Raw genomic sequence first — 20,000 nt, forward strand, 5'->3', positions numbered from 1 at the left:
TTGGTTTTAAAACCAAAATAATAAAGGCTTGTGATTGGTCAGTTGGTGTACGTGATCATGCTGCCTGCACATGTGCACGTGATTTCCTTTCTTAAGGTCAGAAATGATGGTCTGAAGTGCATGCTGGGTATTTGTAGTCAACACTGTGGCATGGTGTGGCACAAGAGTAAACCACGAAGGAGGAGCAAATAATTTGATTATTTCGTGTTACGATAGTTGAAAACCCAGATTGTAACTGAGATTAAAATTCAGTTACTATTCAGTTCTGAACTGGAGCTAGTGGTGAAAGCCGGCAGAAAAAAACAAGAAAACACAATGAAGGCTTTTGAATTTCAGTGGATGCAGATAACGAGTAAAAGCCCCAGTAGCAGCTGGTGTAGAAACACTTTGGTGGAGCTAATGTGCTAATGGATTTCCCTTCGCAGTCCAACATCAGCATTAGTAGCAATAACTATAATTCCATAATAATAAATAACAGCAGTGCTGTTGATGTCACGTCTAGAAAAACATGGGTCTGTTCAGAGGAAAAGAAGAGATAACCGTGGGTGTCCCTCAGTGTCAAGGCGCCTGGCCTGGCGAGGCGCGAGGACACTGTCCTTCGGTCAAAGAAAACGGTTAAATGGAACAGACTTGTATCACGTGACCACGGCTTCCACGACGTAACGTCATGTGACACGGGAGATAATGCTATATTTTATACGTATTAGTTTCAATATAAATATATAATGAGCCTTTAACTTTTTAAATTATGTATATGTTTATTAAATTGAATATATAAGTGAGTTACTACCCGCTAGCCACAGAAGCTGCAACTACTAAGCAACTAACCAACCATAGATAACTTCTTTGGATCTAAAAAAAACTATTTAAAATTAGTTGACTTACTTTTAAACTAGAAATTTGCCCCTGAAGTAGCTGCCAGCTTCTGATCCGCCATCTTTTTGAAAATACCACGGTGTATTGTGGGTAATTTTTGACCAAGGCTAGGCTACAAGACATCTCCCGTGTATCCCTGCTCAGCTAGCTAAATGGCTAACAAATGGAGAGCACACGCCTCGGTAGAACATGAACATTGGAACACGTCTTGGTGGCTCCCGATGATGTATCTCCTAGGCAACCGGGGCGGGGCCAAGACATCAAGGCTAGGTTCCTTGGCATTGAGAAACACTGCTAGTGAGCAGTTAGCTTAGCGTGCTAACAGTATGCTATTTGTTGATTCAACACAAACATGATAGTAAACCAGGGGCGACCTCAGACTTCCACCTTGTGAGTTACGTTTACAGAGACCCCTCCTTTCCACTGCACGCAAAAGCAACGTGAAACGTTCGTGAAACGTTCTACGCCGGAATCGGCCGCCGCTATAATGGATGAGATCTTTTCCAATAGCAGGGAAGTGTGACATTTTGGACATGCCCCAGAAGCGAGTGCACTCTTCCAAATCATGTGAAACTCCACAGTTTAGATTGAGCCAGACAGGAAGTCAAACACAAAAGCAGTGTAGAACATCAGGAAACTTTCAAAATAAAGGTCACGTGCAGTACATCATTTCCTGTGAACTTCTGTAACCCATTTAAACAGAACAGAAAATAACCCTCAGACCTTTATTGATGCAGTGCAGCTGCCTCTCTTCTTGTTTATTATTGTGTGCAGACTTCTAAAATCACTCGTGGCGTTGCTATTCTCCCGTAGTTTTGTGACGGCTCGGGGTCAGATGTGTGGAACGCTTTCGCCCCCATTTTGCGTCAGAATTGCTTCCGGATGGGAATGCTTTAGAGCAAGACAAATTTGGAGGAGGGTGAATTTTGTTGTTTAAATTAGCCATTAACTCACCGTGAATGAATTTCTCTGAGCTGAGGCTGCTCGGTGGTCAGAATAAAACCTACAATTTTCGCATTTTCGCACAGATTAAATGTTGGGAACTGATTTAACTTTTGGGAAGAAGTAAATAATTAACATTTAAAACCAAAACAAGTGTGTATTTATGATTATGTGAGAATTGTACGTAGACATAAGTAATTATGAGCTCATCTTTTGATCACACGAATATGAACTTCGAATTGTTGACACATTTTCTTTAGTTCTCCTTAAACAACAAAAGTGTTGTCATCTTGATCAGCTGATGCTGATTGGTTCTTAGTTCCTGGCTATAGTCACAAGTGTTTTCTGAGAAAAAAGAGCTGATTTGATTGGCGCTTAAAATTTCTGAGTGTAATCACTGTGGTACACACCACCCTGGCGTGTCATGAATATAAATATAAAGCTGTGGTTTGTTCTGAAATCCATGGCACCCATTTCTCTTGTAAAACAGGCTTTTCACTCTTGTTGGTGTCAGAGGAGAGCCCAGCGCTCATTTCCCCACCATCACATCAACTATTTACCGCCACTCTGCACATGCATGAAGACACACAACCTTCTCAGATCCTATACTCCGCAGAGACGCACACACATAAGCACAAACACACACTGGTGGTTCTCAGCCTCCTGCTGGTTTTAACAGCCCACCAGAGTCCGGTCTCAGCGTGTCGTAGCATGCTGACTTCTGCCATATCCCTTTCAATTAGAGGCTCCTGTGCTGGTCCTTCGACTGTGTGCAAACCTGGGGTGCGAATCCCGCCCACGCAAACGCTTCGAGCTTGCACACATACATTCAGAGAAATGAGAACATACCGCATGCTTACGCCCTTCTTGCATAAACCCTGTGCACACACACACAGTGAGGATAAGACACCTGTATCTTCCCAGTATGCACATCCAAGCTGCTGAATATTTAATGCTCTCTTTACAATGACTGCACCACTACTTAGAGCCGGGGAGCGCCCGTCTTAACAGACTGAAACCGTGCAGACGTGCTCTGCAGGTTGTCCAGTGTTAGCAGGGTTCTTTCAGCTGTGGTCACAGCCCACGGTGCTAGATGTTCCTGGATATTAGCAGAATTTAATGATCATTTATTAAAGCCACTCTCCACTCCCAAAGAATAAAACTTTAGTTTAAAGTGGCCTCCAGTCTTCAAACTTTAGCTTCGAGCCACGGCACTTTCTGTGCCGCATAAAATTCAAGCTGTTTTTAGACTTTCAGCTGTAGTTTTCCTTCTTCCCTTCTTTTTCTGACATGAGTGTCTGCTCCTTTCTAGGTATTTGTCTTTTAGAGTGCAGCGTGCTCTCCAGTAAGCTCAGTCTGTTTCCTGTCTGTGCTGCCTCGGAGTGTTTTGATTGAATGCCTGTTGCCGAGCTGCGGTCGAAGTGCAGTCAAGACACTGTCACTGTTGCCAGCGCTCACATTACACAGACAGGCTGGCTGCACAGAGCTGCCAAACTTTCCTCCTCTGGCCGGCTTAAGCACACACACACTTATTCATGTTCTGTTATTTAGTGTATTTATGTTTGTATGCTTGTGCATGGGTTTGCAGCTCTCTTTTATCGATCATACGAAGAAGTGTTAAAAAACCGTCTTACTGAGGGTATCGTTGCCATTCAAGTGTGAGAAAACGGTGATTCAGCTAAAGACCGTCCTGACGGACATTTAGAGGTCAGCGGTGGACATGGAGAAATGCCGGCTCGCAGAGTTAAGAGCCGATTCAACAACACAACTCTTATGGGCTCGACACACGGGAGGCGACATCGCCTCTCCTCCGTTCATTTTCAATGAGACGTGCGCGAAAAAGCGATAATCGCGGGTCTCCCTCCTACCAAGCGAAACGCGAAAAACGTGCGTGTGAAATTTTGCGCTCGTGCACGTGTCGTGCACAGGCGACCCAGCGACGCGATCCCAGAAAGTTGAAATATTTTCGACTTTTCATCGCTGTCGCTCGGACGAGGACCAATCAACGGAGGTTTCATTCACTGACCAATGAGCGGACAGGATGCTCCGTACATCTCCGAGCAAACATGGAGGAGAAGTTGATTATTATTATGTTTTATAGTAAAATCAGAAGTAAGATTTCACATAACTCTAGCAGCACCTTGTGAAACATCATATCTACCGCTTTATTAACTCTGAACCGCTTAAATAACCTTAATTCCCTCCAACCTGACACAGCCAATCAAAACAACGGAAGTTTCGATTTCGCCATGGAACAGAACGCGTAGACTGCTCTGCCGGTGGCCACCTCCCGTGTGTCGAGCCCCTTAGACTGACTCACATACGTCTTATGGGCTCGACACACGGGAGGCGACAAACGACCGCGATCAGCGAAATTCGTTGCTGTCGCTTTTATTACCTGACACACGGGAGGCGACCCGCGGCAGCGGCCAAGCTGTCGGCGTGTTCTGTTCCATGGCGCAATCGAATCTTCCATTCTTTTCTTTGACTGTGTCGGGTTGGAGGGAATTAAGGTTATTTAAGCGGTTCAGAGTTAAAAAAGTGGTAGATATGATGTTTCACAAGTCATCTCTCTATTCTTTGGTAGAAATATTGTGCAGTTCTGGGAAATCCGTCACAGCAAGTATCAACTTCTCCTCCATGTTTGCACGGAGGTGTACGGAGCATCCTGTCCGCTCATTGGTCAGTGAATGAAACCTCTTCTGATTGGTCCTCGTCCGAGCGACAGCGATGAAAAGTTGAAATTATTTCAACTTTCTGGGATCGCGCCGCTGGGTCGCCTGTGCACGACACATGCACGGGCGCAAAATTTCACATGCACGTTTTTCGCGTGTCGCTTAGTAGGAGGGAGACCCGCGATTATCGCTTTGCCGCGCACGTCTCATTGTGTCGAGCCAATTAGAAGTATTGAAAGCCTGTGAGCAAAACTGGACTTGAGCCTTCAACTTGTGTTGGTTTTCTTTGTCATTTAAGCCAGGTGAAATAAACAAAGCTCTGGCCCCGGGCAGCTCTTCAGACTGAGGCCCTGTCCACACGTAGCCGGGGATCTGCCAAAACGTAGATATTTTTCTACGTTTTGGTCTGTCATCCACACGAAAACAGAGTTTTTTCACACGAAAACGGATCTTTTTAAAAACTCCGGCCAAAGTGAAGATCTGCGTTTTCTCTGTTTTGGGTGTCTTCGTTTGGACAGAAAAAAACGGAGTTTTAAGGTCCGCAACGTCACTTTCCGCAACAAAAAAATGCTGACATCACGTGTGCGACCTGTGTTTACACTAGCCGACAGCATGGATGCCCTCAGAGCTGCGCTCGCTTTATCAATTGTCCAAGCGCTTTTCGCTTTTTTGTTTTTGCAAGAGGAATTACTTCTCCTTTCGGAAGACCACAGACGAAGGACGAGGTTAAGAACGGGGGAAGTACTAGTTATATATATATAGTTATATATATATATATATATATATATATATATATATATATATATATATATATATATATCAGCAGTAGCTCAGGAGGTAGAGCAGATTGTCCAGTAATCAGAAGGTTGCAGGTTCGATCCCGGCTCTGACCAGAGAATTCTGCTGTTGTGTCCTTGGGCAAGACACTTAACCCACCTTACCTGCTGGTGGTGGTCGGAGGGACTGGTGGCGCCAGTGCTCGGCAGCCTCGCCTCTGTCAGTGCGCCCCAGGGCTGCTGTGGCTATGTTGTAGTTCATCCTCACCAGGGTGTGAATGTGTGTGTGAATCAGTGATTGTGTTGTAAAGCAGGCCATTTACCATTTTTTGATGACGATCGTTGCCGGTGTCAGCAACTCTCAATAATCTGCTGCAGGAAAACCATAAATGTGATAATAATGGGAATACGAACCAACGTTTTCACTGATGTTTGTAAATCTCTTCATCACATAAACCATCCTGAAGAGAATCAGATGAGAAAAGCGTATTCTCTAAATTTGGAAACCACGCCGAGTCCAAATATGGTTCCATGAACTAATTCTGTCATTCAGCTTGAAAACCCGTGTTTTAGTAACTTCAAGCATAAGTAAGAGATGTTCAGCACCTTTGGCTTCAAGAGCCACAGTCAAAGTCAACGCAGTTGGTGTGGTTTGATCGTTTTAGACGTTTTTGCTCTGCACTGTAAAAATTATGTGTTGATTTATCTTTATTAACAAAGAGAAGTGTTTGTTTACTGCACCTCTCTCTGATGTGTCTGTCTTATGCTCCCCAGGTAGGCTGGTGGGAAAACGGTGTGCTGCGGCTTCGTTACCCAGCCTGGTCTCGATACGGGCCGTTCCTTAAACCGCCCGACGATGCCCAGCACCTGCGTGTGGTCACGCTGGAGGAGAGGCCATTCGTCATCGTGGAGCTGGCGGACCCTGCTTCTGGGACTTGCATCCGTGATTCAGTTCCCTGCAGACGACCCCTTAATGCCAGGTCTGAGTGCTACGTTTTATCATTAATGTGACGGTATCAAAGTTCTCCTTTACATGAAGACTGATTTATACACCGCCTGGCCAAAACAAAAGTCACACTCTCTAATATTTCATTGGACCTCCTTTAGCTTTGATTACGACACACATTCGCTGTGGCGTTGTTTTAATAAGCTTCACCAGATTTATCTCCATCCAGTGTTGCATTAATGTTCCACCAAGATCTTGCACTGATGATGGTGGAGTCTGACCGCTGCACAAAGCCTTCTCCAGCACATCCCAAAGATTCTCAGTGGGGTTCAGATCTGGACTCTGAACCACTCTCTCACTATCTGACCCGATGAATCCTGGCCCTGTCATCTTGGAATATGGCCGCGCCATCAGGGAAGATGGAATAACCTGGTCATTCAGGATATTCAGGTAGTCAGCTGACCTCGTTCTTGGAGCACATCCTGTTGCTGGACCTAGACCTGACCACCTGCAGCAAGCCCAGATCATAGCACTGCCCCCACAGGCTTGTACAGTAGACACTAGGCATGATGGGTGCATCACTTCATCTGCCTCTCTTCTTACCCTGATGCGCCATCACTCTGGACCAGGGTCCATCTGGACTCTTCAGACCACATGACCTTCTTCCTTTGCTCCAGAGTCCAATCTTAATGCTCTCGAGCAAACTGAAGCCTTTTTTTTCCAGTTTTCCTGACTGATTAGTGGTTTTCTTACGGCTACACAGCTGCTCAGTCCCAATCCCTCTCAGTCCCTTCACCTTGTGGGTGTGGAAATGCGTTTACTTTCATGATCAACCAAAGCCCTGAGTTCTACTGTTGTTGTTTTTCTGTTTGATTTCACCAGAGGTTTAAGTGTTTGCCAATCGCAGTGATTCAGGATTCTTTTCTTATGGCGACGGTGGCACAGGAGTTAAGCGCTCGCCCCGTAATTGGAAGGTTGCAGGTTCGAGCCCCGCTCAGTCGGTCACTGTTGTTGTGTCCTTGGGCAAGACACTCAACCCAAGTTGCCTGCTGGTGGTGGTCGGAGGGACCGGTGGCGCCAGTGCTCGGCAGCCTCGCCTCTGGCAGCTGTGGCTACATCGTAGCTCATCCCCACCAGTGTGTGAATGTGTGTGTGAATGTGTGTGTGAATGGGTGAATGACTGATTGTGTTGCAAAGCGCCTTGGGGGGTTCCACGACTCTAGAAGGTGCTATATCAAATATAGGCCATTTACCATTTTACCTCAGAGATGATGGGTCCCAGCTATCCTTCCAGATGTTTAATTATGCATTGGACAGTTCGTAACCCAGTTTCAGTCGTTTCTGCAATCTCCAGATGTTTACTCTGCTCGATGCCAATGATCTGACCCTGAAAGCTGAAAGGCAATCGCCCATGCAGTAATTATCCAATAGGAGGCGCCTACCTATTAGGTAAATCCAAGTGGAGACTTCATTTTGGCCGGGCTGTGTAATAAATTAATCTGAAAAATCAACAGAATGAGGAGCAGTTAGGTTCAAAGTTTTTTTTATCAGAGCTGTGAACGAAGTTTTAATGAACTAATGTAACATCTGTCATCTGTCAAAACTGCTGTCTTTTCACTGCGAGTTCGTAATCGATAACAGGCTCCTCTCCAGGAGACTGACTCAAGCCTGGAATGGGATCCAACCACAGAATATCTTTATGGTTCACCAGCTTCTCCAGGAACGACTGTCATTCGCTGCTTTATCAAACCTGCAGTCAAGACCTTTCCTTCACTTTCTAATTTTGCTTATCTGCACCTCTTCCGCAGTGCTATTCATGAAGGCATGGCACCTCTGAAGCAGTGCTGCAAAGGCTTCTGCATCGACATCCTCAAGCGACTTGCCAAGATCGTGGGCTTCACCTACGACCTGTACTTGGTGACCAATGGGAAGCATGGGAAGAAAATCGATGGGGTTTGGAATGGCATGATTGGAGAGGCAAGTCACTGGTAATGTGTTTGTGTGGATGCTTGTGGTTCTGCCTGTCTGCCCGTGTGAGAGATGTGCTCTCGTCGTGAGGCTAGTAGTACCCGTGCACGCGTGAAAGGTGTGTGTGGCGTTGCCTCTGCAGATTTTGCATCGTTGTTTCAGACGTAAAAGCGCAGAAGGTCCATCAGCGTGTGGTTTTCGGTTTCTCGGTGTCGCGTAAATGGGCGTGCAAGCTTTAGCCACTTACCAACGGCTTGCAATCAGACAGCTGTCATTTGTCGTGCACGAAGAAACACAAATGTCTAGACACAACGGGCAAAGCTGCAGCGTGCACACTTTCCACGTCGCGTTTGTCATCCTCCCTCTCACAAGCTCGTGCACGTGTTGTCAGCCACCCCCCGGCTAGTCGTGGTGGGATTTTCTTGGCCACGTGGGTCGTGAACTCCCATCGCAGAGATGCTGGTAGACAAACAGACACGCACACATGCATCACTCACATCTGAGATCAAAGCACCGGCTGCTGCTTCGCTGAAGCTCCCTGCTGTTTCCAACTTTCTCCCCGAAGGAGCGCCATCAGTCGCGGGTTCTAAAATGGTCCCACCGAGCTCTCCGGTCCTTATCATCTGTTATTTGACCGCGGGTCAGAGCTGACAGTCGAATCCTTTCTTTTTTTTTTCTACACGCAATAAGGCCACACATATTTTGTTTTCTCAAACTAATTTCTGTCTTTTGATGAGCTGCTCCAAAGCCTGCCATTCTTTGATCAGGTAATCCACCGACTTGGCGACGACGAGTGGAGGGGGCTTTGCGTTCCGCCTCGCTCGGGTTTTTCTGCTGATTTGCTCAGAAGAGCGGATGTGCCACGTCTAATGTAGATTAACATTTCACTCGTACAATCGGCAGACGCAGCGGTTTTCAGGTCGTGCATGGCGGTGGCGGGGAGGAGATGGGCCCCGGCTCGTTTGGTATGCTAAGGAGATGCGCGGAGAGACACGTGTTCCGTAATTGTGCAGCACAGACTCACCGCTTTGACCTCGTGTTTGCGCGCTCAGAGACACGCAAAAGTTCAAGGCGTCAAGATGTCGGGATCTCACCTGCAAGAATATTTTAGTGAACTGTAAAAAAAAAAGGCTTTGTCCGTCTGTTACAGTCACGTGACTTACATAATTCAATGTCTCCCTTGTTAGGTGGTGTATAAGCGGGCAGACATGGCTATTGGCTCACTGACCATCAACGAGGAGCGGTCAGAGGTCGTGGATTTCTCCGTCCCCTTCGTGGAGACGGGGATCAGTGTCATGGTCTCCCGTAGCAACGGAACCGTCTCACCATCAGCTTTCTTAGGTAAGAAAGCAGCCAGCTGCTGCACAGAAACCAATCTAACTGTAAAGTGTTGAGTTAGCGCAAAGCGCCTGAGTCTTTGGTGGCTGGCCTCCACACCTCCTTCGGCTCTTCTCCTTTTCAGTTTTTTTCTTCTTTCTTAGCCGCTCGTGTCTTTTTAACTTCTTCTTCCGCGCCGTCAGCACACTGCAGGCCCCCGTAGGAGAAGAGTGTTACTGACTTATAGACTGCATTGAGGAGATCTTTGAGAAGAGTAGCGATGTTTATGGACTGGAGAATCGGTTTACTCGAGTGCTTTCTGTCTTCGCTGCACAGGAGCTTGATCCCTGCGTGTTTACAGCAACAGACCAGCCGATGAAAGTGTTTTGTTTCTGCCGTTGAATGAAATAATGGTGCAACCTTCTCATGTCTTCCTTCACAGAGCCCTACAGTCCAGCCGTGTGGGTGATGATGTTCGTCATGTGCCTGACTGTTGTGGCTGTGACTGTCTTCATTTTTGAGTTTTTCAGCCCCGTGGGCTACAACCGCAGCCTGCAGACTGGCAAGAGTGAGTGATGAGTCAAAGCCGTCAGTTCTGATGAATGGGTCTGAGTAAAGTCCATCACTGATGACTAATAGATCAAATACTCAACACCTCCTGAAAACCTTTTGAAAGAAAAAGGATGTCATTATGATATTTTTTCCCCTTTTTTTAAACGTGTAAAGAAATTTGGATTGAAGTGAGATTTTTTTTTATCTCGCTGTCCGACCGCTCCGGTGTCTCATTTATAATTAACCGGAGGGCATACTGAATCCTTCACTGTGAGCCTGCCAAATTATGCGTACAGTTTATTGAACTGCGTCCAAGTATTCTCAATATGAAAGCACCGCGTTTATTATTCAGCGGTGTAGTTTGCACCTCTGTGATACTCGGCGCGCTTCGGTCCAACACCCCGCTGCAAGATCGCTGCGCTCCACATTATTCTAGCTCTCATCGTCCTGCAAATGCCGCTCATTCACTCTCATCTCTTCCTTCTCCTCCTCACCATCATCCTGTAAAGGCAAATGTATCTGAACTCTTTCAAAAGCCATTTGCACCATGTGGTTTAATCATTTGTAAGATCATGCAGCGGCTGAAATGAAAGCATCTGTCCTTGAAATGTATAGTTACGGCTTTATCGGGAGTTTTTTATTCCTCCCATGTGCTGTAGGCCTTTACATTGTTGGAAGTAGGATTTAAATCTGCTTCTTTTTTCCCCGTTCCCACACCACAGAGCCATGGAGAAGTATTATCCCCTACACAGATTTTCAGTTTGCCGATCTGAACGTGCTAAAACAAACGTATTTCATTGTCTAACAAACGTACATAAATAAGTACAAAATACCTTTTAAATAGAACAATTTTATTAAGTGAAGGAAAAAAAACGCACTAATCTGACCTCATGTGAAAATGTACACTGCAAAAACTGATTTGTAAGAAAGTAACATTATTTGAAATATTTTTAGTCTAAAAAGAAAATAAATTCTTCTCCAGAAAAATAAAATGACCTAAATGAGGTGGACATGTTTAAATATGGTCCAAATTTTCTTGTTTCGAGTAAAATGTTTGCTAATGGGCTAAGTAAAGTTTGCTTGGCTAGAATTCGTAAAACTAGCAAATGAAAAATTAGCTTATTTTGCTAATTTTAATGATTCCATCCAGTTGCAGTCCTTTAGATGTTTTTCTGGGCTTCTTTTGTTCTTAAAGGTGTGGAACACATTTAATCAATACATTCACAGAGGTCTCTAGTAGGAACGAATGCTTTTTAGGTCGTACTCTGGGGAAAAAGCTCCGGTGCGCCCGTTTCTGGATCTAAAAGTGAAACAGATCAGAGTTGAGCTTCAGACGACAAGATCTGGAGTCTTATTTCCTGATATTAGGACATCACCCGTCTGATTGGCTAACAGCAACAAGACTCCACCACCACCTCTGTTTGCTCTGCAACGTTGATGTTTCATCTCCACAAATAACCCAAGCCTTGAGGAGTTCTAATGTGTGGTGCAGTTGCTAATGCTAATGGTTAGCTTCTGCTAGCTGATATGTTCTCTGCTGTTTCCTGGACACTAAACCAGCAACAGCCTTCCTTCAGTGTGACGTAGATCTGTCAGGCTTTTCTAATCCTAGAGTGTCATCATCTGTTTTCTATCAGAAGCTAATGCAGGAGATAGGTGTAGGAGACTATTTCATGTTCAGCCTGCATGAAACACTCAGTGTGACTGATTATAATCAGTGTTCCACACATTTACATTACTTTAGAACAGAATTGCTTCTCGAGATCCTTAAGCCTACTTTATCCTGTCAGACTGGGTCAGTTGAAGTGATTTCTTGATTTTGGCAAAAATCTGGCCTCAACTGAGCTAATTTTAGGTTAATCACGGCCATTTTATCATTTAAATGGGAAGGTTTGGATAGTTTTGTTTCCTTCCTTTAGAATTTTGGGACTGACCCCTTCTTTCCACGGGAGCCGTCAGCAGCACGTTACTGCAGCAGCACGTCTTGCTCGCGTAAGCTGCTGCTTGGCCCTTCCCACGAGACGCGAAGCAGCAGGGGAGCAGCGTCACCGACCGAGCACGAAGTCACACGAGTGACTTCGTCAGTAAACACAACAACAAGCAGGAGAAAATTACAACATGGTTTGTGTTTTATGTTCTGTCCGTTTTATAATCGCCAATACGGACCTGAAAAACAAAGGAGACCGCTAGCTAGGTGATAACTTCTCACGGGGCCGCACAGTTAGTAACCTTTTTTTTAAAGTAAAGCACCCGGAAGGCAGCACGTTTCTTTATTCTGAAAATCTCGGAAGCGTCGCTCCATTTCCGCGTCCGATTTCCTGTCTTTCCTTCCCCAAAAATGTCGAACTTGACCCGTTTCAGAGGCGTCGCGCGTAGAAAATAGAACCGGCGCGTAAAGGCCGCGACATGCTGCTCCTGAGACGCGGCCGACTCGCGCTGCTGACGGCTCCGGTGGAAAAGGTTCTGTTGTTGACCACAGCGGTTCCTATCAGCAGCTATGATGTGCTGCTGCAGTAACGTGCTGCTGACGGCTCCGGTGGAAAGAAGGGGTGAGACCTGTTTGCTGATCAGAGACATTTAAATGACACAAAATCAGAGGAGACATCTCCATCTTAAGTCCTTTTTGCTGCAATATTCACAGTAAAAGTAGTTGTATGGACAGCTGCTATCTCCAAAATAAAAGCTCTATTTACTTTAAAATTTAGAAATTGTGTTGACTTTCTTTTTCCGCTTGACTTTTCTGAGCAGAAGCTGGGGGGTCTACGTTCACCATAGGGAAGTCTGTCTGGTTGCTGTGGGCCATCGTCTTCAACAACTCTGTGCCGGTGGAGAACCCGAGAGGAACTACGAGCAAAATCATGGTGCTGATCTGGGCCTTCTTCGCTGTCATCTTCCTGGCCTCGTACACCGCCAACCTGGCTGCCTTCATGATCCAGGAGGAGTACATCGACACCGTTTCAGGCCTCTCGGACAAGAAGGTACTTTGCCGCTTGAATACTGATTAAGTGGAAGAAGCTGAGGGAGAATTAATGTCTTGGAGTGAACCAAATCCCACGCATTTGAAAGTTGAATTGATTAAAGCATGGGAATTAAGAAATGAAGAAGTTCATTTAACATAACTCAATTACTACAATTCTTGGATACATAAAAGACGGACTTAAATGATACTTTAGGTCCACACACTGCTCTCGTTCCTTTATGGAGTCTGGAAAATGGACAGAAACAGGTCAGACAGACTGGTGCACAGCTCGTTGTGTCTCACGTCCTTTCTTTCTCCCACGATAGTTTCAACACCCAGAGGAGCAGTACCCGCCTCTGAAGTTTGGCACCGTGCCAAACGGGAGCACAGAAAAAAATATCCGCTCCAACTATCCGGACATGCACCAGTACATGGGCAAATACAACCAGAGAGGAGTGGAAGATGCAATCCTGAACCTCAAGACTGGGTGTGTCTCAGTCCTTCATTGTTTTTTCCCCCCACGCCATTTTCTCTCCTCTTCCATTTGTCATCTGATTAATTTAATTTCAACCGGGTTGTGCAGCTCATTGATCATCAACCTCTTTTTGAAACGTTTTTGCTAATTACATTTACCCGTTGAGGCTTTCAAGACACTTTTCTGGGAAAAAAACTCAAATAAATACAGCAAAATATGTGGGAGTTTGACAATGAGAACAATGAGTGATGGTTCAAGGTTTCATTTAAAAACATTTAGACGATTTATTGCTTTTTCTCTTGGGTAAAAATGCAAGTACGTGAGGTCAAATCAAGCACTTCCATGCCTTTAAAAAAGAAAACACATGACCTGTAATTTAACAGTGGAATTTTGACAATGTCGGCCGCTGGAGTTTTACCGTAAAATCTGTTTTGCCATTGTTTTTTACAGTGTATTTGCATCAACATTATCCTGATTTACAGCTGATGTCAGGGAGTTATGTGACTCAGCTTTTAACTTCTCCACTAATTACTTTTGTATAACCACGAAGTCAACAGATCCACACTGTTGGACAAAAATTGCTATTACTTTCAAGTCCAGTAGCAACAAAGCCAGGTCACCATCAGTCCGCCATTTTGCAGCCTCCTTTAGCTCCCTCAAACTAGCGTAGGCTGTACCGATGTTCACTCTGGTTTTAGCTCTTTGCTTCACCTCCAAAGACATGACTCTCTTACTTTTACTTCCGGGTTCCGCCATGATGCGAACAGAAAAAGCAAGCATCTTTTTTCTTCTGCTTGTGATTTTTTTATTGACGATCCCTGGGACACCAATTGCTCAACACAAATGTTGTGTGTGGGTTTTGGTCAGCAGAGGGCTGCAGACTGGTGTCAAATATGAAACTGGTCAAGTTAATGACTAAACATCACTGAGATCAAGGGGGCGACGGTGGCACAGGAGTTAAGTGCTCGCCTCGCAATCGGAAGGTCGCAGGTTCGAGACCCGCTCGGTCTGTCGCTGTCGTTGTGTCCTTGGGCAAGACACTTAACCCACGTTGCCTGCTGCTGGTGGTCAGAGGGACCGGTGGCGCCAGTGCTCGGCAGCCTCGCCTCTGTCAGTGCGCCCCAGGGCAGCTGTAGCTACATTGTAGCTCATCCCCACCAGCGTGTGAATGTGTGTGTGAATGGGTGAATGACTGTTTGTGTTGTAAAGCGCCTTGGGGGGTTCCAGGACTCTAGAAGGCGCTATATCAGATACAGGCCATTTACCATTTACCATCAATGTTAACGCTCTGGCTAAAAACTAAAAAAAAAACTATCTAGTGTTGCTTTAAAATTACAAACTAAATCTTTTAGAATTTTTGACTAAACAAGGAACAGGAAAGGTCTACTCCAAGGTACTGGAGAGGAGGGTCCGATCGATAGTTGAATCTCAGATAGAGGAGGAGCAATGTGGTTTTGGTCCTGGTCGTGGAACTGTGGACCAGCTCTATACCCTTGCAAGGGTGATGGAGGGGGCATGGGAGTTTGCCCAACCAATCCACATGTGTTTTGTGGATTTGGAGAAGGCTTATGACCGTGTCCCCAGGGGCACCCTGTGGGGGACGCTCCAGGAGTATGGGGTGGGTGGCTTTCTGTTAAGGGCCATTCAGTCCCTTTACCAGAGGAGCGTGAGTTTGGTCCGCATAGCCGGTAGTAAGTCGGACCTGTTCCCAGTGAGGGTTGGACTCCACCAGGCCTGCCCTTTGTCACCGGTTCTGTTCATTACCTTTATGGACAGAATTTCAAGGTGCAGCCGTGGTGTGGAGTGTGTCGAGTTTGGTGGCAGGAGAATCTCTTCTCTGCTTTTTGCGGATGATGTGGTCCTCCTAGCTTCATCCAGCTCTGACCTTCAGCTCTTGCTGGGTAGGTTCGCGGCCGAGTGTGAAGCGGCTGGGATGAGGATCGGCACCTCCAAATCTGAGACCATGGTTCTCGACCGGAAAAGGGTGGCTTACCAACTAGGGTTGTCACGGTATGAAAATTTAACCTCACGGTTATTGTGACCAAAATTATCACGGTTTTCGGTATTATCGCGGTATTTTTTAAACGGTGTTGCATATGTTCAGAAAGCATTGATAGTCCTGTTCTACACAAACTGAAATAGTTCTGAAAAGGTTTAACAGTGTTTATTAAAGCTAAAATAACACAAAGCCTTAGCAAAAGTGCAACTTTTCACAAGTAAAGGAACAAATAGCTTCTTTTTCTGGAACGTGTTACAGTAGTCAGTGCAGGTTTAAATTATACAAATCCAAACATTCAAACCATAAACAATATGTAAACAAATCAAAGAAACACCACTTGTTTTCACACATACTTGTTTTCTTCATTATCAAAATGAAAATCTAAAACTCCAGTCCACACTTGACTTGAGCACTGTACAAGTCAACCTTAAAAAATATGTATTTAAAATAAATAGCCACTTTAAACAAATGACTAAAATAACTACTACACTATGTAATCAAATCCAAATGTTCAAGTATAAATGGCATTGAATAAGTAAACAAATCAATGACAAGGAACTAATTGTATACAGGTGCTGGCCAGTAAATTAGAATATCATCAAAAGGTTGAAAATATTTCAGTAATTCCATTCAAAACGTGAAACTTGTACATTATATTCATGCAATGCACACAGACCAATGTATTTCCAATGTTCATTACATTTAAATTTGATATTCATAAGTGACAACTAATGAAAACTCCAAATTTGGTATCTCAAAAAATTAGAATATTCTGAAAAGGCTGAATATAGAAGACACCTGCTGCCACTCTAATCAGCTGATTTACTCAAAACACCTGCAAAGGCCTTTAAAAGGTCCCTCAGTCTTGTTTTGAAGGCACCACAATCATGGGGAAGACTTCTGACTTAACAGCTGTCCAAAAGACAATCATTGACACCTTGCACAAGGAGGGCAAGACACAAAAGGTGATTGCTAAAGAAGCTGGCTGTTCGCAGAGCTCTGTGTCCAAGCACATTAACAGACAGGCGAAGGGACGGAAAAAATGTGGTAGAAAAAAGTGTACAAGCTCTAGGGATAACCGCACCCTGCAGAGAATTGTGACGACAAACCCATTCAAAAATGTGGGGGAGATCCACAAAGAGTGGACTGCAGCTGGAGTCAGCGCTTCAAGAACCACCACGAGGAGACTCATGAAAGACATGGGATTCAGGTGTCGCATTCCGTGTGTCAAGCCACTCTTGAACATGAAACAGCGCAAGAAGCGTCTCGCCTGGGCCAAGGACAAAAAGGACTGGACTGATGCTGAGTGGTCCAAAGTTATGTTTTCTGATGAAAGCAAGTTCTGCATTTCCTTTGGAAATCAAGGACCCAGAGTCTGGAGGAAGAGCGGAGAAGCACAGAATCCACGTTGCATGAGGTCCAGTGTAAAGTTTCCACCGTCAGTGATGGTGTGGGGTGCCATGTCATCTGCCGGTGTTGGCCCACTCTGTTTCCTGAGGTCCAGGGTCAATGCAGCCGTCTACCAGGAAGTTTTAGAGCACTTCATGCTTCCTGCTGCTGACCAACTTTATGGGGATGCAGACTTCACCTTTCAACAGGACTTGGCACCTGCACACAGTGCCAAAACCACCAGCACCTGGTTCAAGGACCATGGTATCCCTGTCCTTGATTGACCAGCAAACTCGCCTGACCTTAACCCCATAGAAAATCTATGGGGTATTGTGAAGCGGAGGATGCAATACGCTAGACCCAACAATGCAGAGGAGCTGAAGACGACTATCAGAGCAACCTGGGCTCTCATAACACCTGAGCAGTGCCACAGACTGATCGAGTCCATGCCACGCCGCATTACTGCAGTTATTGAGGCAAAAGGAGCCCCGACTAAGTATTGAGTGCTATACATGCACATTCTTTTCATGTTCATTCTTTTCAGTTGGCCAACATTAGAGAAACAAACATTTTTTCATTGGCCTTTAGAATATTCTAATTTTCTGAGATACCAGATTTGATGTTTTCATTGGTTGTCACCTATAAATATCAAAATTAAACGTAATAAACATCGGAAATACATTGGTCTGTGTGCATTGCATGAATATAATGTACAAGTTTCACGTTTTGAATGGAATTACTGAAATATTTTCAACCTTTTGATGATATTCTAATTTACTGGCCAGCACCTGTATTTCTCTTCATCATCAACAAATAAGATGCTTCATCCAGCAACAGGGTGTCCGTGACACGGTTTAAATGCTGCCAGAGGACGCTGCGGCTGCAGTTTATAGTGACTCGTTGCATTCTCTCTCAACCAAAAGTCCTCACGTCATGCATTTAAGCTAAAATGCTAATGTTAACCTACCTTGCACTGGCTGTAGAGACGTGGGTGATGATCACGCAGATGTGCTGTTAGATTCGAAGTGTTGCTGCCTTTTGCAGACACTTGTTTCCTGCACGTCCTGCAAACGAGATAGCCGTCTTCTATTAACTGTCCCTCAGCATTTTTCAGAAATCCAAAATATTCCCATACTTCCCATTTAGTCTTCTTTGAGGGCTGATGGATGTCCTGGGCGCTGCCGTCTCCTCCTTCGGCCATTATTTCAGCTTCAACGTTTTGGTGCCGTTGCAAACTAAAAAGTGCGCGCCGCGGGAACTTCAGCTGAAGCGACGGTGGCTGGTAAGGGTCATCGCGCCGAAACCGCGGCCACGGTAAACCCACCGAGATAATTTAGTTTATTAAAAACTGGACGGTTATTTTTATTGTCAACTTTTTTACCGGGGTTTACCGCTATACCGGTTACCGTGACAACCCTATTGCCAACTCCGGGTCGGGAGAGAGGTCCTACCTCAAGTGGAGGAGTTTAAGTATCTCGGGGTCTTGTTCACGAGTGAGGGTAGGAGGGATCGGGAGATCGACAGGCGGATTGGTTCGGCGTCTGCAGTGATGCGGACGCTGAGCCGATCTGTCGTGGGGAAGAGGGAGCTGAGCCAGAAAGCCAGGCTCTCGATTTACCGGTCCATCTACGTCCCAATCCTCACCTATGGTCATGAGCTTTGGGTAATGACCGAAAGAACGAGATCGCGGATACAAGCGGCCGAAATGAGTTTCCTCCGTAGGGTGGCCGGGCTCAGCCTTAGAGATAGGGTGAGGAGCTCGGACATTCGGGAGGGGCTCGGAGTAGAACCGCTGCTCCTCCGGATTGAAAGGAGTCAGATGAGGTGGTTTGGGCATCTGGTCAGGATGCCGCCTGGACGCCTCCCTGGGGAGGTGTTTCGGGCATGTCCTGCCGGCAGGAGGCCCCCGGGTCGACCCAGGACACGTTGGAGAGGTTACATCTCCAATCTGGTCCGGGAACGCCTTGGGGTCCTGCCGGAGGAGCTGGTGGAGGTGGCCTGGGAGAGGACGGTCTGGAGCTCCCTAGTTGGGATGCTGCCCCCACGACCCGGACCCGGATAAGCGGAGGAAGACGACGATGACAAAGCTTTGATGAAAATCTGTTTTTATGAACTGCTTACCGTTTTGTTGCTTGATCTCACCAAAACTTTAAATGCACTTCTGCACCGCTAACAATCTACATCGAAACATTTCTACAGCAAAAGCATCGATGCAAACTTTAGTTTAGCGTCCCGAGACCCAAGCTTTTGCTTGCTGTGCGTTATTCTCTGACCCCCCTAGCTATCTGAGATGAGCAGGACCTAATAAACATCAGGAATATACATTATAGTTTAACAATTATTAGCAAAAAACAAAATAATAGCTTAACTGTTTATTAAAATCAAGTCTTGTTGGATAAAACAGGTCAGATGAAGTTGTTTGGCCTCGGGAGGTTAAATGATCACTTGCAGAACCTTTAATATTCCGGGTTTACATATGTGCAGTTTTGTCTGTCTGGGTATTCCGGTGCAGTTTTTATGCGACACACTCCGTCAGCGATCACAGGAACGCCTGTCAGCAGGTGTGATGTGCTTTTATTTGAGGTTTCGTATCATTTTTTTTAATATATTCTCACTCTGTCACTAGCAGGCCCTCATCCACGGTGGCATTCTTTTCAACTCCAACTAACATTTCACATCTTTTGTCACACTTCATGCTTCGCTGCTCAGATTCTCTCACCTCTCTCCGCTCCCTCTGCACCTTCTCAGCCATCTCCGCACACACAGTGTGAGCGGCGTTTCCCCTCCTCGCTTTTCCTGCGGAGTCTCCATCCCTCGTCGTGTTGAATAATCCCAATTTACCTCATCCCAAAGCCTCCGTCGTCATCCACCCTGCCCTGACACCACAACTATAAACCGGCGTCAGCGTGCACCAAACATTAGAGGCTCCTGCTTTTATTCTTCCTCTCTCTCTCTCTATCTGTTCTTTAGGACTTATCTTTCCCTTCTTCTCCCTCCTCAGCTGCCCTTTTGTGCTGGTTTCTATTTTTCATCCATTCTTTCTCCTCCTGCCATGCTTTCTGTGTGTGTCTGTATTTAAACTTTATAATCCTCATCACTCTCCGCTTCCATCCCGTGTCTTTTCCA

The 20,000-nt window shown here is 45.6% G+C and overlaps 1 protein-coding gene across 2 annotated transcripts in view; it reads left to right on the plus strand.

Annotated features, from left to right (window-relative positions):
- LOC107379570 (glutamate receptor ionotropic, NMDA 2D) overlaps nucleotides 1-20,000 on the plus strand; it is a 100,220-nt gene that overhangs the window by 63,464 nt on the left and 16,756 nt on the right. For both annotated transcript variants that reach the window (XM_015950367.3, XM_054741128.2), the window contains exons 7-12: nucleotides 6,044-6,249; nucleotides 8,024-8,192; nucleotides 9,371-9,524; nucleotides 9,943-10,068; nucleotides 12,801-13,030; nucleotides 13,338-13,498. In XM_015950367.3, coding sequence (XP_015805853.1) covers nucleotides 6,044-6,249; nucleotides 8,024-8,192; nucleotides 9,371-9,524; nucleotides 9,943-10,068; nucleotides 12,801-13,030; nucleotides 13,338-13,498 — 1,046 coding nt within the window. The remainder of the gene's footprint in view (nucleotides 1-6,043; nucleotides 6,250-8,023; nucleotides 8,193-9,370; nucleotides 9,525-9,942; nucleotides 10,069-12,800; nucleotides 13,031-13,337; nucleotides 13,499-20,000) is intronic.

This window comes from Nothobranchius furzeri, chromosome 5 (assembly GCF_043380555.1).
Source record: "Nothobranchius furzeri strain GRZ-AD chromosome 5, NfurGRZ-RIMD1, whole genome shotgun sequence".
In the NCBI taxonomy this organism is placed as follows: Eukaryota; Metazoa; Chordata; class Actinopteri; order Cyprinodontiformes; family Nothobranchiidae; genus Nothobranchius; species Nothobranchius furzeri.